Genomic DNA, 27,154 nt, shown 5'->3' with positions numbered 1-27,154 from the left:
TGCTCACCAGGAGTCTCAGGGTACAACTATTTAAACCAAACCATATGTCTTCCAGAGTCAGGGATGGTCCCTGTGGAAGTCATCAGCGAACCCATAGTCCAGGATATTGCTGAGCCACAGACTGAAGTGGTCCTACAGACTGGCAGGTGGATGCCAGCAGAACTTATGTACCGGTCCCAGTGCTCTGAATGAAAAGTTTAAGAGATTCTGAGATGATTTGGTAAACGTAAACACTTTGAATCTGCCTGGACTATATAGCGATATGTGAGGAAAGACTTTCACTGTAAAGTACATGTGACAAGTATAAAGTTTCTTTCTTGACCATTGTTCTTGCTAAAAATTGGTCTTGGTCTTTGTCTTGGGCATAAAAGTGGTCATCTTGACTACAGTCTCTACAGTCCTAGCATTGATTATGGCATTTATGCTACCATAAATTAATCATAGTGACTGGAGGTCATGAAATAGTAATAGTATGTTTGCCATAGAACCTTGCTTGGGCTTTGATTACTATCAGATGGTATGCTCTGAAAAGAGCTTGCATGTTGAAATTATTGGCACACGAGTGACAGTGTGAGATATAGATACAGATCTTCAGCTTTCATTTTTTTCGTTTTTGATGAAATTTCCAGAAGCAATCAAAGACAAAAGAAAGTTTAGAACATGTGCAATAAATTTTTCAGTAAAACTAATCAAGAGTGCAAAGTTAATAAGGGAAAAGATATACTAGATCTGTAACTATAACAGCTGAACAAAGAACCCACTGAGGCGTATGGTGGACAGGAAGTGGACATTCCATGGATTTTTCACCCTGTGCAAATCAATTCCTTGTGGTCACTCTTTCTCAAGCTTATCGTAAATGCTACCTTGTAGTCCATGCTTCATGAGAACCCGTTTTGTTGTGGATTGTGGTTTACTCACATGCCCCTGTGAACAGGGGGTTGCTCAGTTGCCTGGGGTGATTAAAGTCTTCTTGTGCTTTTCTATGTTCATTGTTGCTTGGGTTTGTTTTCTCTTGGGTTTGACACAGTTGCTTCCACTTCTTTTCCCTACACACACACATACACACACACACACACACACACACACACACACACACACACACACACACACACACACTACCTAAAAATCTCTTTGCATTGCTGATTGTTCTGCACAATGCTATGACAGAAGGAGTGTTTAATTACTGCCTGACAGCACCACACTCTCTCAGCATTTCTTGGCAGGTTTAACCATGTAGTCCAATGTTGCAGAGTGATGTAACCATGCTAAAGTTCACCTGATTACTCGGTGGTTACCTGGCACAGGGAAAAAGTCAACAAAATCTGTACAACAAAGTCCCCCAATGTGAAAGAGACCCTGAGGCTACTAAAGAGAAGGGAGGGAAAAAAGAGAGCGAAGAGGAGGGAGGAAGGGAGGCGTGAGTTCAAAGAGGAGAGAGTGAGCACAGCATGAAAAAGAAGATCGTGAGCTTGTAAGAGAAAGTCAAGACGGGGCAGAAAAGAAAGGGAGGAAGTCTGATAAACAGATAAGGGAAATGTGTTTGTTGTCTGATTAGGTCGAGCCAGCGTTTGTTTATCCGCCCGGTTGAAAATGGCTATGAGGGTGTGTGGGGAACAGAAACGATATGTGTCTACTCTCAGAATCCAGCTGTCAGCACCAGCATCTGGAGGAGTCTCACACCACATCATTTCACAGAGAAAGACCCGAGACAGTCCAGTTAACTCTGGTAAGCTTGTGTTACTTTACATGCTTCACGTCATGTTAATATGAAGGGTTTCTGTTAGGTGTCATGCTGAAGGTAAGCCTGGAAGCAGATATCATTAATACACATCACTCTCACTTTCTTTTGCTGTCCACATACTTTTGAAATTAGATTTTATCGAGTATTTGATTGTATTGAATAATAAGTGCAGCTGAAATGTTTGTGACTTTATTTATTGAAAAATGTCCGTGGATTCATAGAGGTCTATTACACAGAGGTCAATAGGTCAGGTTTGTTATTTTTTTTTATGACTATACAACGGTTTTGTCAGGTTTTTCTGGATTTGAAATGTACAAACATGCATGACACAGAGGTTTATATACTTACCTAATCACAAATAATTGCATAGCATGTTTTTTTTTGTTTGTTTTTTGTAAAGACACGCCCCTGAGAAGATTTTCCTCACGTGAGCATATTAAAATACAAATGAAACCTTTTGTTACATTTAATGTTGTGGAAGAAGGCAGTTCCTCTTAGTATTACCAGATTATCGGCTAGTTTTTCTCTTGTTAAGGAAGATTTTTCGATTATGTTACCTAGAAACCATAAAGTGTACACTTTTCTATCCTGTCTGTTTTGTCTTGTTTTGTCTGTTTTGTCTTGTATAGTCCAAGCTTAATGTATAGCGTTATTTATGTCTGTACCTTTGAGAGTCACTAACAGCTGGAACCAAATTCCTTGTGTGTGTCAACACACTTGGCCAATAAACCTGATTCTGATTCTAAATCCAAAGACTTTCCCACAGTGGAAAAACCTGCGCCATATCAACAACTCTACATTTTTCTTTGTTAAATTACAAAATTATTAGTCTTTGGAGCATGTGCCTTATGTGATTGACTTGTTACTATAGAAACAATAACAAATTAGATCAAGCACATTAAAACCTCTAATTTGAAGATGAAAATTTTGTCAAAACATTTGTTATAGTAAAACAGGAATTCAGTAGCATCTTGTGATAATGCTGTATTTACTATATGGAAAAAAGTGTGCTTTTTTAAACTTCCCATATTTAGTCCTCACTTATTTTTATAATAACCAACACTCTTTTTGGAAGATGTTCCAGTAGATTTTGTTTGTGGGTATTTGTGCTCATTCTGCCACAAGGGCGTTTGTTAAGTCAGGTACTGATATAGGTAAGGTGAGGGATCCTGGGTTGCAGTCAGCGTTCCAAAGTTCAGTAGAATCAGAGCTCTATAGCAGAAGATCTTCCACGCTCATGTCTTCATGGAACTGAGCTTTGTGCACAGGGGCATTGTTATGCTGGAACATGTTTGGGTCTCCTAGTTCAAACGAAGGAAAATTTCATGCAACTACATCCATAGACTTCATATGCATTTGTGTGTGTCCAATTTTGTGGTAACAGTTTGGGGAAGAACCACATTTGGCTGGAAAAGCCGTGTGTCCCAATACTCCATATAGTGTATCAGTTAACACTGACCTGCATGACTTTCTTTTTTTTTTTTTTCAAAGGGGTACAGTTTAGAAGAACGATCACCATAATAATGAAGCATTTTGTTTTTTATTTTTTTATTTTTTTGTATTAGCCATTATTTCTTTTCATTATTTTTTACATTAATTTCTCCAAATCCAACTTATTTGTGCACCAGAAAATATTTCACTGAAACAAAATTATTGTTGTAAATAAATTTTTTTATTTTATTTTCAAGTTTAAACCATAATTTCCATAAGTTATTTAAATATGCAGCTATGGACTACATATGTACCATTCAGTTTTTTTTTTTTACCTCGGCTTTCATACGATCTGAAATATATAAGAAATAGGTTTTGTTTAAGGATAATAAAAATTAAACTGATCTGTTAAACTGTGTGTTTCCTGGTCACTACAGGAAATCCTGATTCTGTTTTTTGACTCAAAGCTTCCTTTTGTGCAGCTTTAAAATAAATAATAAAAAAAAGCTGTAACCATGAATTGACTGTGAATGTAAACTTCAACATCTAAATTCACACAGTTTCTGCTAAGATCATTTTTTGGTGTCAGAAGTTTGCTTCCTTTTTTTATTGCTGTATGAATATCATGGTGAAAACTGCTGAGACTTGCTGATGTGGTCAGAGAGCAAGCATCACACTATGGTAGAAGGCATGTCCTAATTTTAAAAGCAAAACTGAGTTTGAGAGCGAAATTGCCCATGTTGTCTGAGCGGGAGGGGCATACACACACTCTTTTGTCAATCACAGCAACACTAGCCAATCACGTGCATCCGTGAGAACATGTATGCAGAAGAGGGCAGATAACGCTTTCCACTGGGTGTGTTTTTCTGCACTGCCACAGGAGTTCATAAAGCTTGGTGGTTATCTACTGTAGTGTCACAGTGTCTCAGAGGAAGCATGTCTCAGCCTTCACCCTTCCACCCAGTTATGTGCTTGTCTGATATTTTAGAGTAAAAAATGTTAGCGCTGGAGTCAAGTTCATTCAAATAGTTTTCAACGTGAGTTTAAGAAGGTGCTATGCATCATGCTTAATTACAAGCATTAACCTGGTAACAACTAAACAAGCATGTTTTTTGGACACAAAATTATATCGTTTTCAATCAGATCCAAACCACTTTTATATGTGGGTCTAGAATGGACAAATATCCCAAGATAAAGTGTCATGTGACTGAAATGGGAGGTCAGGGGAGAATAGTGACTGTGCATTGGGAGGATGAAGAAATTGGTGATATATGTGATATTATGGGAACTGGTGCAGGCAAAAAACCAAAAAAACATACATAGCATGAGTCAAATTTGGAACAATTACGCAACATATCAGTGTGTGAATGCAGGGAGTTTCAGGAAACAAACACATTTATATTAACGAAATATACGTGTGAGTAAAATGGAATTGTTCAATGAAGCTTGAAATGTAAACGTACCTTTGAGCTTATGATTCTTGTCCTGATTCGCTGTCATATCAGGAAAGTGAAACGCTATTTGCACCAGGAAATGCTAAAAGTTTCTATGGCGACCAATCGCTATGCCTACTAGTGGCTTCATAATACATCATTCTGTGACTTCCTGTGATAAAATCGTAGTGCACATACAATTAGTGTAACTGAGTAAATCTGGCTGAACTGTCACTTGTTTTCTGTTATCTTCATGTGATGTTCTGCATACAGGTGTGTGTGAGTGTGTGAGTGAGTGAGTGGGTGTTTTCTGGGCCTCATGTTCCTGATAAGTTGTAGGAAGAAGAAGGAATGATAGTGGGTGCTGCATGGTGACTCACTAGTTATACGAATAAATAGTCTGGCGAATTTTTGTAGGCTTTAGACAAAACAACAGCCGCAAAACAAAAAGAAAGAATTTTGTCTCAACCTCAATCTTACTACTGCTGCAGGCAGTACCAGCCGAAGGATCTTAAATCAGTCGACAAATAAGAGCAAAAAAAATTGCCACCTGGTAGACATTAACTGAATTTTCTCCTTTCACCTTTCTTCTGGCATGCATGGAAGCCTATAAGGCACTGCATCTCATGTTCTCTAGGCCCCCCAAAAGGCACTTTTTTCTCACAGATAGAGGAACATTAGGTGGCACTTTACTGTTATAAAATAAAAGGACACTTTGAGGGCAATTAATGATATTTATTAAGTAAAAGCACCCTAGACTTTATCGTATTTCTATTTAAATAGCAGTAATTATGGTACTTCATCACTCTTTAGCACTCTTGAGCACTACTCTAGGGACATTATAGAAATTATTTTTTCATGGGGCAAGTTTTGGGGGTGCACCCAACTCTTCCCAAGCAGTACTTGCATGAAACAGGCTCAAACTATAATAAAACATAAAACTGCAGGTGAGATAATGTCACTGTCAGTGTAGACAAAATAAATGTGCTCACAGACAAAACAAACGCCACAGCTCAGAAAGCACTGTCGCAAAAAAAGGATATCTCTGTAAGGAAGTGATAGCTCAGTGATTAAGGCTTTGTGTTACAGATTGGAAGATTGGGGGTTTAAGCCCCAGTGTCACCAAGCTGCCCCTCTTGGGCCCCTGAGCAAGGCCCTTAACCCTCTGTGCTCTAGGAGTGGTGAATCATGTGTCATATCTTCCTAACATCCCTGTAATATGCCCTGAACTAATTTCACTGCGCTGATTGGTCCTTAATTCTCTTAACCAGCAGCACTGACTGTACTGTACTAATCCATACGGCAACAAAGTCCACGCAGACTTGTATGGCAGTAAATTGATTTAAAAACAATTGCACTTGATAATGTTTATGCTCTGTGCTAATTATTTTTTTTTTATCTCTCCGTCTACTGAACAAAGCAAAGAACGATGTGGACGTGCCAGTTTTCCTTGAACCTCTGCAGGACTGTGTGGCTGACAAAGGAAGTGACATCACACTAAAGGGCATCATCACTGGGAGTCACCCAATCAGGGTGTCCTGGCTACATAATGGTAAGCACTGAACATTAACATTAATTGAAATAATTAAAGATAAAATAGTATTTTTCTGTCATACATTTTTAGAAATAACAATAAAGTTGGGTGTTATTATTATTATTAAAATTGTTGTTAGTTAGTAGTAGTAGTAGTATTAGTAGTAGTAGTAGTTAATTATGATTGAAAGGTCTACAAGAGTGAAAAAGAAGGTTTCGAAGACAGTGGTGAGACCTGCTTGTATGATTTTGAGACAGTGGCATTGACTATAAGACAGGAGGTGGAGCTGGAGGTGGTTGATAGAATGTTTTGGATACAAGGTGAGGGAGGTGAGATTGAGATGGTTTGGACATGTGCAGAGGAGGGACATGGGGTATATCAGTAGGAGAATGCTGAGGATGGAGCCAGGAAGGAGGAAAAGAGGAAGACCAAGGAGGAGGTTTATGGATGTGGTGAGGGAAGACATGCAGGTAGTTGGGTTAAAAGACGCAGATGTAGAGGACAGGGGGGTATGGAGACGGATGATCCACTGTGGTGACCACTAAAGTGTGCAGCCGACAGAAGATTATTATTATTATTATTATTATTATTATTATTAATAGTAATAGTAATATTAATAATTATTATTGTTGTTGTTGTTGTTGTTATTATAATATAATGAAGTATGTTTTGTAAATCGTTTTTTTGTATCTTTATAGCTATTTGTTGTTTATTATCAAATATTATATATTTCGTCATCTGACATTTCGTCAGTTCTTCTGTAGAAAATGACAGAGCACTTGAGGCTGTGTGTTGGTGATAAGACACAAACTTGAGCATTGTTCAAACGATGAGTAAGGACAATTACAGCTCTCTTACAAAATGTGTTAATACTTACAGTACATGTCTGGAGTTTGGCAGATGCCTGTATCCAGAGTGTCTTATAAAAGGGTTTTATAGTCTTTAATCGAACAATACGTCCTGATACTGGTTTAGTAGGTCATGTATTAAGAATACAATCAGTTTTAATATGCTGTTTGGTGAGAATATAATGAGAAAGGTCTTTTTTTTTAATAGAAGTGCTAATGTTCAGAGACTCAAAAGTCTGGAAACACAGAGTCTTTTATCCACACCAGGTCTCCTCACCACATCTGACTTTGCTAACACCCTTATGGCGGAATGAGCACAAATGTTCACAAACACACTCCAAAGTCTAGTGGAACATCTTCCCAGAAGAGTGAAAGTTATTCTTACAACAAATAGGCACTACATGTGGAATGAGATGTTTGTTCATATAGTGTATAGATGCAACTCTTTTTTATTATTTTTTTCATCCTGCCTCATGTAACTCTCTTGTACAGAGAAAACAGGTCCCTTTCACAGAATGCTACAAAAAAAAACTAGGGATTGAGAATATTGTAGGCGGACACGCCTTGTAGATGATCGAGTTCCAAGGAGAATTAAATACTTTACATGCTCTTCCTTTTTTTCCTGCTTTCTACACATCTTTCCTTCATTTTCTCCAGTCATTGTGCGTTTACAAATCCAACAAACCGATTAGATCTTATTAGTATGAACTAATTGCATCTAAGGTCTCGGAGTAGTAGTGTCATGAAACGGCCTACTTGGAAAAGGGTATTAAATCATGAATGCAAAAAATAAATGGGAGGGTTGGTTTTTTTTTTTGCTTTTGTCATTGTCCCTGTTTTATCCCCTCTTATTATTTACAAGAGTCCATCTTTATCTTCTTTTTTTTTAATCCTTCTCTCTCAGGTCAGCCAGTGAGATTTGCTAGATGCTCATTTGTGAGTGGAGAAGCGAGGCTGGTTGTTAGGAAATGTGTCCCCGAGGACGGTGGAGCTTACACATGTGTAGCTGAAAACACCTCGGGAAAGACGTCCAGCAGCTCGGCGGTGTGTGTCAGAGGTAACGACAACAACAATACCTGTTAGACCTACAAGACCTTCTGCTTGGAAGACTTCCTGAGCAAGAGCTAACACGTCTTTTCTTGTCCTCCTTAACTTGACCTTGTTTCTACTGTACTTTCAAGACCTTGTGGAATGTTTCTGCATGATATAATTTCAGTATATGATTCACTTCTAATCCTTCGTTTCCTTTTTTCTTTCCTAAGAGACCCAACATAATCACGCGCAGTCTCCTTCGTCCTCGCCTCGTACCCCTGGTGTAGAAAATTGCGTCTTTAAATCACCTAAAAGCACTTTAGAGGACATTAGTGTGTTCAGAGGAACATCGCAATCGACGCAAAGTCCTCGAACGCCAACCAGCCCGAGAGGTGAGTTTACACAATCATTTACACAACATCCTTTTTTTAGCGTTTAAAAGTCAATAAGAAGTTGCAAAATTTGTACAAGAATTCAATATCTTCCTCAACCCATACCATGGTGTTCACCGACATCACATCGACTGATTTTTGGTATATGATGTGTTCAAAACATCACTAAATATATTCTAATAGTTTAGAACTAGGAAGCAAACCGTTTCATTTCCAAGTAGAGAATCCAACTTTTGAAGACCTGCTGTTTCATGGAAACGATCAATAACACGATGATGTGGTGCAACCCAACATGGCCTACAAAACAAAGGTACCATTCCCTCCCTGAAGTGATTTTTAAAAAAACAGCATATTCATCCTGCAGTCTTTTATTCATCGTATACCACAGCTTTTTATTCACAATTCTGGGAATGTCTGCAAATCACAGAACCTGTCAAAAGTGTGGAAACACCCAGTCTTTTCTACTTACGTGAAAGTCAAAAACGCACAAGTATTAAACTGTGAATCAGGTAAATAGGGAGTAAGTTGTGTAGACAGATGAGTCCAGATGTGATCTTTTTGGCCCTAACAGAAGAACTTCTGTAAGATGGAGACCATGAGAGAAGATGTTAGCAGACTGTCTTACCCTCACAGTCAAACATGGAGGATGAAGTTTAATGGTTTGGGGTTGTTTTGGAGACTTATTCAGGGTGAAAGGAATCCTTAACCAACATGGCAACCATTCCATACTTCAACTAACACTATGCAATTTCGTCTGGACTGTGGTTCATTGGAAACGACTTCTGAAGTTATTTTAAAGAGTAAACACTCGTCTGGAGTGATATCTATCATCGGACGGCCTGCCCAGTCATCACACCTAAATCCTATTGAACTGCTCTGCAATGAAATGGATTATAAGAAAGAAATCTCCAACTAGTGAAGAACATTATCGGTAGGTTTTACAATTGACTGTTGGAGAGACCGTTTGGAGAAATAAACTGTCCAGATGCCGAGTGTGTGTAAAGCTGTTATTCATGCTAAGGGAGGATTTTTCATTGAAAAGAAACTATTTAAATATATTTGTTTTGTCAAAGTAATTCGTAATATTATTACACAACCGAGTTTGTTGCATAGGAACAAAAGGAGCATGCATGTGCCTCTCAAAAACCATTAAAGTCCAAGTCTCCAAAGTAATGATGAGTACTATATAAACTGCTAAACAGTTGTACCTTCACTAGAATTTGTTTCAATCTTTTAATTTTTTTTGCAGGTAATAAGGCTAAAAAAATTATCTTCCAAAGTGCAGAAAATTGAGACTTTTTTCATAAATGTTACGTGTTATGTTCTAAAAGTTTAAGAAAATGCTATTATGTCAATGTAAGTTATACAAAACGAATCAACCAATTATCATTTAGCATGTCTGTGTGATTCCTACATAATGTGTGTGTGTGTGTGTGTGTGTGTGTGTGTGTGTGTGTGTGTGTGTGTGTGTGTGTGTAAACAGATGTATGATGCAAATAGAATTCTCATAATCATATGAACAGGAAGTGATTTAAACATAAGCTGTTATTCAGTGTAGTATAACGAAGACTCGATGTCTCAATGCTTTTCATATCATGTTTTGTTATGCATAGTTGTACTATGGACCTGCGTTTGAGACACATGCATATCTCACTCTCTGACACAAACACTGACACACACAGCAGACACACAAACAAACATATTTTAAACCCCTCCCCTGACCGTCTGTCTCTTTGATCATCTGTGTCTCTTCCCCATGTTTCTCAGAGCTCCCTGTGAAGAGGAGAAGCAGCTCAGGTACAGGTAGGACTCCACTTTCTCTAACACTTCTCCTCCATCATTTTTATGTTTATTACTAGTAAATCTCAGAATCTGCCTCTGGTTGAGTCTGAAAGCTTTCCGCCACCTGCAGTTGTTGTCCCTTAATTCACTTTACAGTCACGCAACATTAATACCGTTCATGTTATACAAGTTAAAGTCGGTTAAACTGTAACTGATATGATCTTAGATAAAAAAAAATATACAGTTGAAAAAGCTGCATTCGCTGCTCTGCTGTGTTCGGCTGCTCATTTTTTTAAAGCCCTGGTTTCCATCGTGCTCGTCTACGTCTGACCGTCTAACCTCCAAAAATGTTGCCCCACGGGTTTGTGGCCTTGCCTGACTTAAATTAACCTGCCGTCCATTTCAAAGAAAAAATACTCTCTTCTCTGTATTGACTGCATCAGTAGCATGTGTTTAGTCATCACAGACGTGTTCTACCAGAAAAAAAAGGCTGTTTACTTCAAAACCTAGGGGTAAAGGCACTGAGTCAGTGTTTCAAATACAGTTATTTCATGTACATTTACGTTTACAGCATTTGGCAAATACCCTTATATAAAAGTGACTTACATTTATCTCACTCATACAACTGAAAAGCTATTGGGTGTTAAGGGCCTTGCCCAGGGGCCCAGAAGTGGCATTTTGGTGTGGCTGGGATTTAAACTCATAACATTCAAATCCAGTGCCTTAACCACTAAGCTAACACGTCCCCATGTACATGTAATACTACTGCTAAATTTGCATTATTTAATAGTGATTTAATTATGTATATAATTGGATAGCTGACTTTTTCAGCCATATGTGGTTCTTCCTCAAACTGTTACCACACAATCTAAAGCCCCCATTTTATAGGACGTCTCTGAATGTGGTAGTATGACATTTTTCCTTCACTTCCCTTCTCTTGTCTATACAGCCATCCCTCTGCAGATTGCATGTTCAGATGGTGCTCAGGTGGAGGTGCACAGCGGTGAGACGGCTCGTTTGAGCTGTACATTCACAGGAAGCTCGCCGATCGTCGCCTGTTGGATTTATAACAAAAAAGAGGTACAAATAAAAGTTTACATACATACAAATCTTTTCCCATTCTCTTTATCATCTCTGTCCACTCTGGATATGATTACTGTTATCTCTCTCTCTCCAGAGTTCAGGTCCAAGTACTGGAGAATTGCAATATGTTATCTAAAATATTATAATACATAACAGGTGTGGGTGAAAAAATCAGTGGACAAACTGGTTAAGCGAAATCAAAAGCAAGATTTGAAAAAAAAATCAATCAATAAATCAATAAATAAATAGCAGAAAGTCAATCACTTTTTGTTCTAAAAAAATAACTAATATAATAAATCAGCATCAACCGGTGAAATTTGAGGCTGTGATCTCAGCGAGCTTTAATATTTCATGTACTTTTGCCACATTAGTGAGAGGTTTTGGGATAATTTAATGCATTAAACTATACAAGGTGGTTTTATTTTCCAGCATGTTATGGTATTTTTGTTTGTTTGTGTTTTGTTTTTTATAAAACAGCGAATTGTCAACACTATTAATTGTTTATTTATTAAAGAATTTCATGTACCATTTTTATCGGTTTGAGGGTACATTTAATTATCTGGAACGTTCATGAAAGAACTTGTGATTGGCCGGAAGTTTGTGTGTGTTCAGAGCATTTATGAAAGCTTATAGTCAGTTTTTTATATATAAATACCTGTTACTATAGTAACATACAAATTCAGTTCCTTACAGTTATTTGTCATGTAAACATTTTCTAATGACCGTATTGAGGTAAATGGATGCATGTGGTTTCACTGTTATGGTAAATACGAGTCGAGGCACAAGGTGAATTGCACGATATGGAGAAGAGAAACGGCATAAGGAGATAACTCCAACAGCTTCCTTATGAGTATGATTAGTTGCATCTAGTGATGTAACAGTACACAAAATTCACTTTTAGTTACGTCTATCGGTTTCGATTCGGTTCAGTTTTGGCCTGTAGTTTTTTTGTTAACGCAGATTATTATTTTTAACATTTGTGAACATTTTAAAAAACAGTCTTAAATCAAATACAATATATACAAAAAAAATAAAATAAATCAATTGAATGCAATACACGTTTATTATATTGATAAAATTGAGCAATTGATTAAATTGGCACAAATGAAATTGATTTAATAAAATGAAGTAAATGGAAATGTATTAAATTGTTGATATTTGTTAGACCTTATTTGGTTAAACAGATATGTATAACTGCTTTAAATGTTTTACATTTATATTTAATTTTCAAAAGATATGTTTAACTAACTACTTATTTCAGAATTGTTCAACAAATGTTTTCATTCCTTCCTCCTTCATTCATTTACTCCCTCGTGATATATGGGGAATATGGGGAATTATCAGGATTTTCTTTTTTCTGTACATAAAATGCAAAAGAATTCATTTCGCTAGACAACGGAAGTGGTAAATTCGCGCATGTGCAAACGTACACATGTGCACCGTGTGTTGTTGCACTAAATTTACATTTCGACCATTTGGCAAACGCCATCCAGACTTACATTTATCTCATTCATTCAACTGAGCAGCTACAGGGTTACGGAGTGGCAGCTTGGTGTGGCTGGGATTTAAACTCATGCCATTCTGAACTAAAGTCTAATGCCTTAAACACTAAGCTACCAATTGTAAAAGTGTTCAAAATCATTAACAAAGACCAATTAAATGTACACAATACTTGACCTTACATTAGTTCGGGGTGTCTTATTTTAAAAATAAGGGATGGCAGCTGAACTGTAAACTTCTGTAAAGTCTACTATTTAAACAGTATGCAATGGCACAGCATGCTGGTTATGTCCAAGTACAAGTAGGTATAAGTACAGCCATTATTTTTATACAATAAATCATTATTAAAGAAAGAGAAACCTTATAAAACAAGGTGACACTCAAACATAAGCATCCCCTTTTTCAAAACGTGTTAGCTCTTAATGCCGTCTCTTCTGGTTTCCTTTCCTTTAAATCATTTTCTCATATACTAATAAGCAACAATTAGAAATCAAGTCACAATTAAAGAAATGGAAAGCACACCAAGTTGGACCCCCAATTTGCTAATTTTGTACCATTTAAAGCTGGTAGATTTCTTGTATATAAAATAAGTAATGAAAATAAAATGAGGAATTAAATCCAAATTGTGAAGTATAATGATGATTCTGAAAATGGAGTAAAAGTAAATGTCTTACTTTTAGTTCTATTAGTAACATTTTGGTAACATTATATTATATTATGACACCCCTGAACCCCCTGTCCATCCACTTAATCATCACCTGAATAAAAAGTAATAAAAGATGTGAATTAAATGTGTGTAGGTCCTCCAGGACTCCAGGTTCAGGATCGAGGACAGCAGTGAGAACAGCAGTCTGATCATCTCAAAGACTCGACCCGAGGACTCGGGACGGTACACGCTAGTTGTGCTAGACCGTAGAGGCTCCGCCCAGCACTCAGTCACACTGTCTGTCATCGGTAATCTCCACCCACAATGCACTTCAGCTCTATTCTCTGTTAAAGCGCTGCTGAGGGTGTTAAGGATTATAATTTGTGTACACAATCTATAGATGTCTTATTTTTAAAAGGAAATTTGGTTAGAAATGACACATTTCTGTTGGTAGCTCAGTGGATAAAATGTTGGATCTGAAGGGCATTATTTCAAAACCCAGCACCACCAAGCAGCCACTGTTGGGCCCTTGAGCAAGGCCCTTAACCCTCAACTGCTCAGTTGAATAAATAAGAAATTGTAAGTCACTCTGAATAAGAGCATCTGCCAAATAGTATCATTGTAAGTTGTAAGTAACAGATGTTGTAAGTTGTATGTAACATTTATTGAGAAAAACATCTAATTTTAAATTTTGGGATCATTGGAACCGTACAAATCCACATTCCAATTTTTTAGGGCATGTCTCCTACCCAAGTTACTGAAGATGCTTCTATGAAGTGACATATAACTTTCTTCTAAGATTTATTCTCGGTCTGGGATGTCCTCTGTCCATTTTTAAATATAATAGGGGAATATAGGGACAGAAACCCCATTAATAAATGTATTGAGATTATAAATATGCTTGCATGAGGCTGGTAGCTACACTCTTTCCTCATTAATGAACAGCATTTATTCTGGACTAAAAGTAAAAGTTTTAAAGATTAAACTAAAAAATTGTGATGTGTGTGTTATAGAGAGACCACAGCGTCTTACCTTGCCCCCAGTGGCCCACATACTCTCCTCACACTCCCTGGTCCTCTCCTGGTCAGGCCCGTGCTACGACGGTGGTTCGGCCATTACCCGTTACGTGGTGGAAGTTCAGCAAGTTAGCTTGACCGGGACAGGTTGTTGGACCGAGCTCTCAGACAGCTGTAAAAGCACTTCTCTCAGGGTGACCACCGGACTCCAGCCCCAGGCCGAGTATCGCTTCCGGGTCAGAGCCGGCAACGCCGTGGGACTGAGCGACCCAAGTCCAGAGTCTCAGGTGATCAGGATGGACAGCGGTGCAGGTGAGAACCATTCAGGTCAATGAGAAGACAGTGAGGTGTGCAGATTAAGGAAAAGAATCAAATTCCAAATATGTATTTGAAATAATGTCATTGGATCAGACATTGGACAAAAAAGTTTGGGTCCAATGATTCCCTTTACCTCAAAATATGTATTTTTGTTATATTATAATTGTCAAACAGAATCTGAATTATTGATAAAAACCCGACTTTCCACTTACCCCTGTCTTATGTAATGGTTTTGTCCTCTGTGCTCATGGTTTTTGCTGATCTCCTATGTTCTTCAAAGGGGAGCCACATGTAGAAAAGAGAAGCGATTACATCACCGTGACCATTGACGAGAAACACAAAGTCACTGACCACTACGATGTGCTGAACAAACTGGGAGTGTAAGTAAACAAGTAAACACATACAAAACGAGATGAACGAAACACAGCTTGTGTCAGCTCTTGTTTCGGAAAACAAAAGTGCGCCAAGGAACGAAACTGAACCCTTGAAAAAGCTTAAGCGTGTGTATACATGTGAGTGTAAAGAAGACGGGGAAGTGAACTCGATTTCTAGCCAGATCCGAATCGTTTCGGCGTTCTTAGGAAAAGAGGCCCCGCAGAAATCTGCTGGAGGTCTGGATTTAAAATAGCAGAACGTGTTCGGACAAATCGCGCTGTCGTTCTGCCAAATCAATTAAACCAACATTTTGTATACCTGCCTTACAGTTTCGAGGGATTTCTGAAAGCTTTGAGATGTAAATAGTACATTACATACATTTATGGCATTTGGTAGACGCCCTTATCCAAAACAACTTACAACTGAGCAGGAGAGGGTTAAGGGCCTTGCTCAAGGGCCCAGCAGTAGCAGCATGGTGGTGGTGGGATTTGAACTTGTGACCTTCCAATCTAAAATTCCAATGCCTTAACCACTGAGCTACCACCGCCACCATAGTGTACCATAGAATAGTAGCCTCATGGAGGGTACACCTACAAAGTTACATTCCGCACCTTTAAAATTCCTGTGTCTAGTTCATATCTCAAAGTTTGCTAGATGTTTTTTCAGTAGAAGCCTGATGGGGGGGTACACATACTAAGTTACTTATTACAGCTTTAAAAATAAGACTGATTAGTTCAGATATAGGAAGGGAACACAGAGAACGTTGTATTATTTTTAAAGCTGCGGTATGTAATTCCTTAGCAAGTCTGAACTAGACACAAGGAACATCAGTCTTATTTTTAAAGCTGCGGTATGTAACTTTTTTTAGCTGTGCCTTCCATCAGGTTTCTATTGAAGGACCATCTAATAACCTTGGAGGTGCCCTTTATTAGGCGTACTGAATACTAAAGAACTGTCTAGCAAAATCTAACCTGATGGAGGGCACAGCTACAAAGTTACATACCCCAGCTTTAAAAATAAGACAGAGGTTCCTTGTGTCTAGTTCAGATCTATAAGATTGCAAAATGGTTCTTCTGTAGAAGCCTAATAGAGAGTTCATCTTAGAAATTCATAGCACAGCTTTAAAAATAAGACTGGTGTTTCTTGAGTCTAGGAGTCTAGGAGTCTTTTCACCAAACATCTTCATTTTGCTTTTACCTCAATATCCGCCATCTTGTCTTAAATCTTCACTTTGTGTCCTGCAGAGGGAAGTTCGGTCATGTGTATCGCTTGACCCACAAGGAGACTGGTCAGGTATTTGCTGGGAAGTTCTATAAAGGTCGGCGTGCGAAAGAGAGAGACGCAGCCAAGAAAGAAATCGAGCTGATGAACTCCCTCCATCATCCCAAACTGGTGCAGTGTCTGGCAGCATATGATAACAAGCCTGAAATAGTGATGGTGATGGAGTTGTGAGTATCCACAGAGCAAAGAGCAAAAAAATACACTAGTTTTGCTAAATCTACATGTTTTCAGGTGAAAAATGGCAAGTAATTTTTGAGCTCCAAATCCAGATTATAAAAAAGTGTTCTATATCTAGGTTGCTCCAAGATGTTCCTTGGGTGAAACTGACAGGAACGTGTTTTTGTAATGATCATTGTCATTAAACAGTACAAGGGACTTTATTGTTAATTGAGAGCTGAATCTAATATGTGTGTGTGTGTGTGTGTGTGTGTGTGTGTGTGTGTGTATAGTATTCCAGGCGGGGAGCTCTTTGAACGTATTGTAGATGATAACTTTGAGCACACAGAGCAATCCAGTGTCGGTTACATGCGTCAGATCTTGCAAGGAGTTCAGTACATGCACCAGCAGAACATCGTGCACATGGATCTGAAACCAGAGAACATCGTGTGTGAGGACAGAACCGGATTTCAGATCAAGATTATTGACTTCGGGCTCGCCTGCAAGCTGGGTGAGTGTGTGTACAAGCCGGTTTGTGTGTGTGTGTAGGGATAAGTGTGAGAGTGCATTTCACACCAGGCCTTCAGTGTTGTCCTACCTGTATAAGTTCACCTCTTAACACCATCATTATGAAGCCATGTCTATAGAAACCATCGATATGTAGAGAAACGCAGTAGAACAGAGCGCTGCATCACACACAGGAATCTCATACAGGGAGAGCGAATGTCGTCACTAAAGCACGAAACCCAATGAACACAATTCAACACGTCTCCTTTCACTGTAGCCACAACTGCACCTCCACATACATCATCTGTAGCAGAAGCATCGATATTCACCTCATCAAATGATTCTGGGTTTCGTAGGCATACATTTCATCCATTACGGTTTTCCTGGGGATTTAAAATGAAGGAAAATTGTGCAAATTCTACAGGAAAGAAACTGCAAAAGTATAAATGGTTCATGAAAAAGCACCTGTTTTGAACTGTTTTGTTGAACTTTACTCATGATGATGTCCTGCTTTTCTTAAAAAAAGTCTGCCTTGTAAATATCCTTGTAAGTGTAACTGCTACCAAATCAATTTCTCTGTCAGACCCTGAAAAATGAAAATCAAATCCACACAAATATGTTTGAGCTTGTGCACTCTGACAACAGCGCTCTCTGACCGTCCAATCAAAGGACTTGAAAATGCTGACGTATTTGGACGCCGGTGAGTCGGTGATTGACTCGCAGTCTGTTCGGTTAAAACAACAGCTTCAGGCAACATGGAGTTTATTCTAAAAAAGCTTGCAGTCCTCACAGTGAAAACTATACAGCGGATAGATACCTCTGACAGCGGCAACATGTAATGTGAGGGCTGAAATTTGATTGGATTTCACTGTATACAGACAGAGAGAGAGACGCTATGAGAAAAAACTATTGGGAATTGTTTAATACATATTCATGAACAAACTTATATAAAAACGTGTCAGTCAGTCTGATTTTAGCAGTGTAGCAGATCTAGCTTGATGGCCTGATGGCCCGCCATTGGTGTATGTGTCGGGACGAGTGTTTGTGTGTGTAAGGGTGAGTGTGTGTTTGGTTCAGTGTGTAAAGAGGTGAATGTGAATGATTGCAAGTGTCAGTGTGTGTTCTGTTGAAGTCTGTTTGGCTGCAATGTCAGAGTGTGTTTAGTTCAGTTTGACTGATGTTTGTGTGTGTGTGTGTGTGTGCATTTTCAGACTCCTCCATTCCTCTGAAAGTGATGCATGGTACCCCTGAGTTTGTGGCTCCGGAGGTCATCAACTACGAACCTGTGCATCTGAATACTGACATGTGGAGCATTGGAGTGATCTGTTATATACTGTAAGTTCCAGTAGTGTGTGTGTGTGTGTGTGTGTGTGTGTGTGTGTGTGTGTGTGTGTGTGTGTGTGTTTTCCAAATAATGTCTTTATGACCATGAAAGAACCCACCCTCCATCTGATCTTACAAAACTGAACGGTTGTAATGAATCGCTCGCACGATGACGTCGCCGCAAAACAAACTCGTATAAAACCAGTTTCGCACCACATCATAGGAGACCTGTTTATTTGTTGCTTTAGAATTGTTGCTAGAACACTAAATCCATGCACCTTTATACGATATACAGACAAAAATATTGGGACACCTGACTTTTCCAACCACATGTGGTTCTTCCCCCAAACTGTTCCCCAAACACAAACTTGGAGGCACACAATTGTATAGGATGTCGGTGGATGCAGGACAGTTTCCCTGTGAACAAGAAGACCCACACCTGTTCCAGCATGACAATGCCATCGCTGTGCACAAAAAGTCACCTCCATACAGAAGCCCAGGTGAGGCTGCGATACCAGACGCCATCATCTCCAGGCTGCTTAAGACCCGTGCAGACCAGCTGTGTGGCATATTGTTTGGTCTGAGCCTGAAGCTGCGGAAGGTGCCACAGTTGTGGAAGACATACTGCATGGAAGACATAGTAAAGGTTTATCTTATCTTATTTTGTCTTATGAAGATCTGCTTTACATGGGATTGAAGTGGAAGATCTCCAGCTCTAGCGCTCCGATCTCAACCCTATTGAACATGATGAATGTGAACGCTGACTGCACCCCAGGCCTCCTCACCTCACCTACACCAGCACCTGACTTAACTAAAGCTCTTGTGGCCGAATGAGCAAAAGTTAAATTCAGTTTTATTTGTATAGCACTTTTAACAATGTACATTGTCCTAACACAGCGTTTTTAACATTAATTATTGAGCCAGTGGCGACTGCGGCAAGGAAAAACTCCTTTTGGATGGTACGAGGGAGAAACCTTTAGAGGAACCAATCCTCATCTGGGTGGCACAGAATGCCCATTCATTATAAATCTCCAGAAGCCCACTCCACAAATTAATGGGACATCTTACCAGAAGAGTGGAGGTTATTATACCAGCAAATGGGGACTAAATGTGTAAATTTTGTGGTGTTGACAAAAATTCAGAAAATTCTTTCTGCTCCTCAGAATAATTTCTCCTTAAAAGATTGAAATTTCGTTTCTTTCGCTCTGTCTGTGTTTTCTAAGTAGCACTGTTTGCAGCTCAGAGTACGCGTGACAGTTGAATGTATTAGGCTTCAGTGACAAAGTGCTGAAAGATGTTCTCATGCTGAAAGATGTTCTCAAGTTCATACGTGGGTGCAATATAATGCGAACAATAGGAACAAGTAGATCTGGTTTGTTTTACATTCCTGAAGACCAAACGGATGAACTAGGAGTTACATACTACACATAAACACAAACACACACACACACACACACACACACACACACACACACACACAAACACACCGCTGGTATTAAATCATAACCAATATTTTTTTAAATAATTATTTTAGTGATGGATCCGAAGTCAGGATTTCGGTTCTTTTTGTTGATAAATTGTGGTTTGGATTCTGGTTCTAGAAAAATCCCGAAAAAAGACGCATTTGCAAGTCTGCCCTCTATCGGTTCCCACTATAAATGCATGAGACAAATCCACTATATAGGTTATTGGTTCCCAACCTTTTTTTAGGAAACCCCTATTTTAACATTGAACATTTTTTAATGACCCCTCTTTAATGACACATATTACCTTAAAAACGTGTAACGACATGCAAGTGATCACAAGGTCAGACTTTTCTGTTCAGGTTCTGCTATTCAACTGATAAACAAACAACAGGAGCAAATTAAAATCTATTAACATGAAGATCATTTAATCGGAGAATTAATCTGTTATTGTATTTTTTTTTTGTATTATAAAAAAACTAAAAACATACATCAGTTAAAACACAACAATAACTTTTTATACACAACAATAATTATTTAGCGTGTTGTTAAAAATGAAATGTATTAATTGGTTTTAAAAATAAATCATATCAAGAGTCCCTCGAAAGTTTTTGGCGACCCCTAGTGGGAGTGGGGGGAGTTTGCGACAACCAGGTCGGGAACCAGTGATATAAGCAAAAGTATTGGGACATCTGACTTTTCCAGCATATGTGCTTCTTCGCCAAACTGTTACATAGGTTGGAGTGAAAGATCTTGAATGGTCTACTGTAGAGCTCTGGAACCCTATGGAACACCTTTGGGATGAATGTGAACACTGACTGCACCCCCTCAAAATCTAGTGAAACATCTTCCAGAAGAGTGGAGGTTACCATAATAGGGACTAAATGTGGAATAGAATGTTTGAAAACAAATGGTTAGGTGTCCACAAACTTTTGTCCATATTGTGTAATAATGTAATTGTTTGCGTTGTGTGTACAGGTTAAGTGGTGAATCTCCATTCCAGGGAGACAGCGATACAGAGACACTGGCGTTAGTGACCGCGGCCCAGTGGGAGTTTGACGAGGATAGTTTTGAGGACATCACAAGCCAAGCCAAAGACTTCATTAGCTCTTTACTGCAGAAGAATGTCAGGTTAGACATAAGGACTTTGGGATACAATCTTTCTTACACAAAGACATAGACAGGAACTCATACCGTAACATGCTGCTTGTCTCTGCACACAGGCACCGGATGTCCTGTGATGAAGCTCTGGCTCATTCCTGGCTCGCGACATTAGAGTCAGCAGACCCCGGCGCAGCCAAGAACCTCTCCAAAGACAAGATGAAGAAGTTCTTAGCCAGGCAGAAGTGGAAGGTATTGAGAATTTATCTGGGAAGGGAGCAATTTTTGGCTGCATGGTAGTTGGGGTGAAAAAGGCAGATGTACAGGACAGTGGGGTATAGAGAAGGATGATCCGCTGTGGCGCCCCCTAATTGGAGCAGCCGAAAAGATTAAATTACAACACTATGATGGTATGTGAGGAGTAAAAGAGATGTTCATCCAAAGACCTTCTTCTTTTGTGTACAGAAAACAGGCAAAGCCGTGCTGGCTCTGAAAAGGATGGCCTTGCTGTCCAAATCTGACAACTCCTCATGTCTGACCAGCCCTGTGGATGGTAAACACACACACACACACACACACACACACACAAAACCAAACATAACCAGCATTTCAAGACATTCTAGATTAACCCTGGTTCAATTCATTTTTTATTTGTATAGCGCTTTTAAAAAAGGACGATGTCTCGAAGCAGCTTCTCAGAGATAAATCGGTTCTAAACTTGTATAAAAGGAATGTATACGTTTAGTGCCAACAAGTTTGTACGTTTTTAAGAGCCAGTGGTGCCTGTGGCAATTGAGAGGAACCTGACAAAGGTGGTCAAATCACACAAATCCTGTAGTAAATGTACTCAAGTATCCAAAGTACTGTGATTTATTGTGACAATAATGTTCCTATTATCATTTTTCTTACAGACTCTTTGCTTAATCAAATCAGTTTATGTGAAAAGTCTCTGATGTGACTCTCAGCACACTGATCTATTAATAGGATGATATAAATGACTCAAACACTGATTGATTTCTATTCAAATAAGTCACGAGTGTTGTGGCAACATAGAGTCGGGATTTTCTCATGTATTACTCTTTTAGTTTGTCTCACTAACCCTGGAAATCAGTTTATTTAGAAAGTGTATGTGGATGTGTGAATGTGTGTGTAAGCACAGAGCTTTTTGGAGGGTTTTGGATGTTGACTCAAACCCTCGACTTGAGAATGAGACCTGACATCTCATTTGAAAACACTTTAAACTCTTAAACATCATTTCACATGATCCAAAGAGAATCCACTCTTCATTTGTATATATATTTTTTGCGCACCACTTACAAGACTGTGTTTAATCCAAAAACCTGTTTTCTGAGTACCTTCTCTCTGGTCCATGATAGTCTCCGTGTATCCTTGCTGCAGATACAGAGCATGTCCTCAAGTCCCTGGAGAAGAGGATGCAGTCGAAACCCGAGTTCCTTAAGACGCCGTGCGACGTGAAGGTCTTTAAGGACTCCACCGTGCAGCTTATCTGTTGTGTCACTGGTAGGACATGTTATCATTCTAAAAAATACACACATCCTCCTGTTGTGAGGAGACTACAGTTAGAGATTGCATGGACAGAGTATTGGGACACCGGGATTTTCCAGCAATATGTGGTTCGATCCCAAACTGTTAGCACAAAGTTTGAGGTGAACAGTTGTATTGCACGCCTTTGGTTGCTGTGGCATGAAATGATGCCTTCACTTGGACTAGGAGAAACCAAACCGGGTTTCAGCATGACAAAGTTTGCACTTACAAGGAATTTGTTTTGGTGACAGAAGCTTCCAGTTCCAAATGGAAAAAAAAAAAGAAAAAAGTATAAAGTTACTGCAGGTTTTTTTATAAAGAAAATAAAGTGTATTATTGCACAAAAAATTATTCAAATAAAATATACATTAAATTAATTAATTTAATTACATTTACATTAAATTAATAAAAGTGGTATTGCACGTATATGTTTTATTTTATAAAACGTAAACATAAAGATATGCATTACATGGGTTGGACAATGTAAAGAACATGTTAACCCCATTGAAACCTCAACCCCCATCCTCACCTCACCTCCATCGGTACCTATATCTACTGAAACATCTTCGCTGAAGAGTGGAGGTTACTATAACAATAAATAGTGATTAAATGTGGAATGGGATGTTCAAGAAAGAAGCACATAGCAATCTAATGATCAGAAAAACGTTTGTCCATATGTTTCATAGAGTGGTTCTTATCCAGGGCAACTTGTTGAAGTGCAGGTTTATTCCAACGCAGGTTAAAAAAAACAGGTCAGGACATAAAGTATCGAGTGCAGGAAGTACACGTGTTTTATGTACAGTATTTCCCTGTCCATTTAAATTTATTGCGTTTGGCAAACATCCAGAGCGACGTACACAAGTGCTATGAGTCTCTTTTTATGAATATCTCTACACTGGTACACTGGTAGATTACAAACTTAAGATAAATCAGCCAACAACTCCGTTAAAAGATCAGGTCTTCACCAGTCGCTTAAAGATAGCCAGTGTTCGGACATCCACCTTCTCGGTGCCAGGACAGAGAAGAGCCTTGAGGTATACTTACCTCTTGTAGATATGTAGACATCTTTGTGTCTATTAGGAGTGAAGTACACTGACAAGATGTGTAGAGAAAAATATAACAAACAACCACTGTATATGTGTGACAGGTTACCCAGATCCTGACGTGCTCTGGCTGAGGGATGGTGAAGCCCTGGAGAAGCAGGAAGGCCGTATACAGGTGGATTATGAGGAAGACGGGTTGTGTTTCCTCACGCTGGATTGTGTCTCCCTGCAGGACACTGGCACATACACCTGTAAAGCCATCAATGTCCATGGAGAGGCGCTCTGCTCAGCTAAAATTACTGTAGCGGACCAGGACTAAGACATTTTGATGATCCTTAGAGATATATATATATAAATATAAAACTGTATGTCTTACTGACTGTCACTTTTTATATTCCTCTTTACTGAACAAAAATCTTGACATACACATATAGTAGTTTGTCTTTTTTGTAAATGGCAGACTTCCCATGGTTGGACAAAATGTCTAGTTTATTTTCAATTAAAAGCAATGTAAAATTGTATTTTTAAAAATGTGGAAATCTGTAGCTTTTTCATGTATTGTTGTTGATGTTTGAGAGCAGTTCTTCACGCATCCATTAGTTTGATGGGTTTGTAACATCCAACTTTGAGATTGTATTTGTATCCAAGTTAAATGTTTTTGCTTCTCTGCCAAAATACACAAATCAGAAAACGGATTTGAACCTGAAGAATTATTCCATAAATGCTAACACTTATTATACACAGCAGTGCCGGTGATAGATGCTCGTGAAATCTGTTTCAGGCCAACACACACATCATTGCAGCTCCACATTTCATTTACATTTCTCGTATTTGGCAGACACCTTTATTCAGAGTCACTTACATTTCTGTCTTTAAACAAATGAGCAGTTTGGATTCATGACCTTCCAGTCAGCAGTCTGACATCTTAACCACTGAGCTACAACTTTCCATCACATGTGGAGTTTCTGGTCTTCATGCATTTTGTGATTTCAAATTTCCGTGAAATGTGACACATTGTTTCACATGATGCTACTGCAGGTTGAACACTGTTAAACACTGCACTGGACTCTTCTAAAATAGTAGTAATGGATTATTTCTGTCCGGTCACCGCATTCACACATATCATTCTCATCTCATAAGTGTATTGTTATAATTGCTTCTCTTTCACATTTTTCACTTCCACTATAATCAAATCTAAATCCTATGTAATTGGAGAATCTGCTGTATTTTAACCACAGAGGGAAGCGAACATGGTCACGTTCGGCCGAGAGAACTGACATCATGATGCAAATTTTGACACATCTTTCATTACGTGCAGATGAAATCCTAACCAGGATCTTGCAACAGGTGTATTTTTATACAAATAAATCAAACCACCGATTTCTCAGCATTCTTAGTGATTAGAGGAGAAAAAAAATGTCGATTAGTGACAGGCATCTATATGTTTTCTGTATGTAAAAGGGGCGGGGCTTTGCAGGAATCATCAAAGAGAACTTTGGCCAATCAGGTTTGTTTGATGGCATATATGCTTACTGAGAAGACGGATCGACGAGGAAAGAGCTACAAGGATCAGTAAAGACAAAAGATGGATTGGGAAATGGACAATCAGTCTCTAAACAGGACTTTCATGATTTGCAGCGAGTCGTACAGTATCGTGTGTTTGGTGCTGAATAACGTTCAGCTATTCTTCGATTTTCCCAGCACCGTCGTCGTTATCGTAAAACTCCTAACGTTTGCCTCTCCAGCTCTCTGCTGCTGCTTTTTCTCAAAACCATAAACGTTGGTCACTTCTACAGTGACCTCTACCTGTTTTTTCAAATCCCGAGCATAATCGCCAGGCCATTCTTTTTACTCGCGATCGGCGCCATCTTTTACACGGCCATTGTTCATCCCATCACCTACATGGCCACCAAAAGCTGCCTGCGCTGGGACTGGCTGGTCATCACACTCATCTGGATCTACACCTTGGCCATAGCTGTATTTATTATCTTCAAAAAATTAGACCTTTCTCACCCTTTTTTCTTCATCCTGTTCTTCATTAACTTTGCTCCAACTATCTTTTTCAACATTGCAACGCTGAGAGCCTTGTCCTCCAGCGGACCCGGGAACGGCTCTCAAACCCTCAACCTGGCCAAAAGAAAAGCCTTCCGGATCATTCTGAGCATTCTGATGGTTCTGCTGGTGTACTACGTGCCACGACTCTACGTCAACCTTTACGCTGTCATAGCGCCGAACGACTGGAATTTTCTCTGCTATGAGGTCATGATCATGTTGATCCCTAAGTTTGCAGAGATTGCGATGCCTGTAATATTTTTATACAGTCTACGTAAACTAGGCGTCTGATCACAGCAGGTCTAATCTTTGTCTTTACATTCATGTGTTTGCTTTGAATGTAAATGTATAATGTAATTTGTATAATGTAGAGTATGTAACAGGACTTGACCTTTAGATTTCGAATGATTACTTTATACAGCTTGATTTATTGATTTGTCGTGGCTTTTTTTTTTACATTATACTCTGCAGCTGTACACATATTGCAGGAAAAACTATTGCAGGCATTTCAGTGTATAATAAGTGTTATGGTTTTTGGCATTCAAAGAAACGTTTTTTTTTTTTTTGGTCAAATCCATTTCTGGATTTGTGAATTTTGGCAAAAATCACCCCTAACACAAAGATTGATAAATTACAGCTTTATAGCAGGCCATGCAAGATCTCATTCCAAGCCATGTTAACCATATCATAACCAGATATAAATCATATCAACCATGTTACAAAAACAGGCTTCTTCCACCTCAGAAATATTGCTAAGCTAAGAAACATGTTGTCTATATCTGATGCAGAGAAGCTCTTCCATGTGTTCATGACCTCCAAACTGGACTATTGTAATGCATTACTAGGTGGTTGTCCTGCATCATTAATAAATAAGCTACAGTTTGTCCAGAATGCAGCAGCCAGCGTTCTCACAAGGTTGAGAAAATATCACCATATAACCACAATCTTATCGTTCCCACACTGGCAACCCTACACTCGACTACAAACTACTGCTTCTTACTTACAAAACACTAAATGGTTTATCTCCCATGTATCTATCCAGTCTTTTAAGACGCTACAATCTGTCACGATCCGTCAAAACTCTCGACTTCTAGTAGTTTCTAGAATAGCACTGAAGGTGGTAGAACATTCTCATATTTAGCTCCTAAACTTTGGAACAGTCTTCCTGACAGTGTTCGGGGCTCAGACACATTCTCTCAGTTAAAGTGCAGATTAAAGACGTATCTTTTTTCAGCAAGTTCTACACATAACACACATCACATATGATAACCTTGTGCTCCAGAACATCTGATCACATGCACATTATCATCTAAATATCATGAACAGCAGCTACGCTAATTCCTCTCCACTGCTTCTCTTTCTCTACCCATCCCGAGGCATCCTGAGGTTGTTCCTGCCACAGTCACGTCCCCCTCATGAAGATTGTGGACCTTTAAAGAAGTAGATGTGACCCAGCAAACATCCTGAACCATCTAGAGTTGTACCAGCGCCATTTGGATCCCACTTCATGTGGAGTTTGGACATTGGACCTCCTTAAGTGTTTAAAGGCTCT

At 38.9% G+C, this 27,154-nt stretch overlaps 1 protein-coding gene across 1 annotated transcript; it reads left to right on the top strand.

The window, feature by feature from the left end:
- The first annotated feature begins 1,427 nt into the window (after nucleotides 1–1,427).
- mylk5 (myosin, light chain kinase 5) lies at nucleotides 1,428–24,245 on the top strand. Its single transcript, XM_046865829.1, has 17 exons — nucleotides 1,428–1,726; nucleotides 6,026–6,157; nucleotides 7,892–8,044; nucleotides 8,250–8,411; nucleotides 10,179–10,214; nucleotides 11,143–11,273; nucleotides 13,577–13,730; nucleotides 14,436–14,750; nucleotides 15,037–15,136; nucleotides 16,376–16,579; nucleotides 16,862–17,079; nucleotides 18,287–18,410; nucleotides 20,840–20,992; nucleotides 21,085–21,214; nucleotides 21,428–21,515; nucleotides 22,361–22,483; nucleotides 23,655–24,245. The coding sequence occupies exons 1-17, from the start codon at nucleotides 1,591–1,593 to the stop codon at nucleotides 23,867–23,869; spliced, it is 2,574 nt and encodes an 857-aa protein (XP_046721785.1). The 5' UTR covers nucleotides 1,428–1,590; the 3' UTR covers nucleotides 23,870–24,245.
- The last annotated feature ends 2,909 nt before the right edge of the window (nucleotides 24,246–27,154 follow it).

This window comes from Silurus meridionalis, chromosome 14 (genome assembly GCF_014805685.1).
Source record: "Silurus meridionalis isolate SWU-2019-XX chromosome 14, ASM1480568v1, whole genome shotgun sequence".
Lineage (NCBI taxonomy): Eukaryota > Metazoa > Chordata > Actinopteri > Siluriformes > Siluridae > Silurus > Silurus meridionalis.
Note: the sequence above shows the minus strand (reverse complement) of the source record. Positions and strands in the feature narration are given on the sequence as shown.

Coding starts and splice junctions, on each gene's coding strand:
- mylk5 (XM_046865829.1), top strand. CDS start 1,591: ATGGCTATGAGGGTGTGTGGGGAACAGAAACGATATGTGTCTACTCTC. Junction 17,080..18,286: donor CGGGCTCGCCTGCAAGCTGG/GTGAGTGTGTGT, acceptor GTGCATTTTCAG/ACTCCTCCATTCCTCTGAAA. Junction 21,215..21,427: donor TAGCCAGGCAGAAGTGGAAG/GTATTGAGAATT, acceptor TTTTGTGTACAG/AAAACAGGCAAAGCCGTGCT.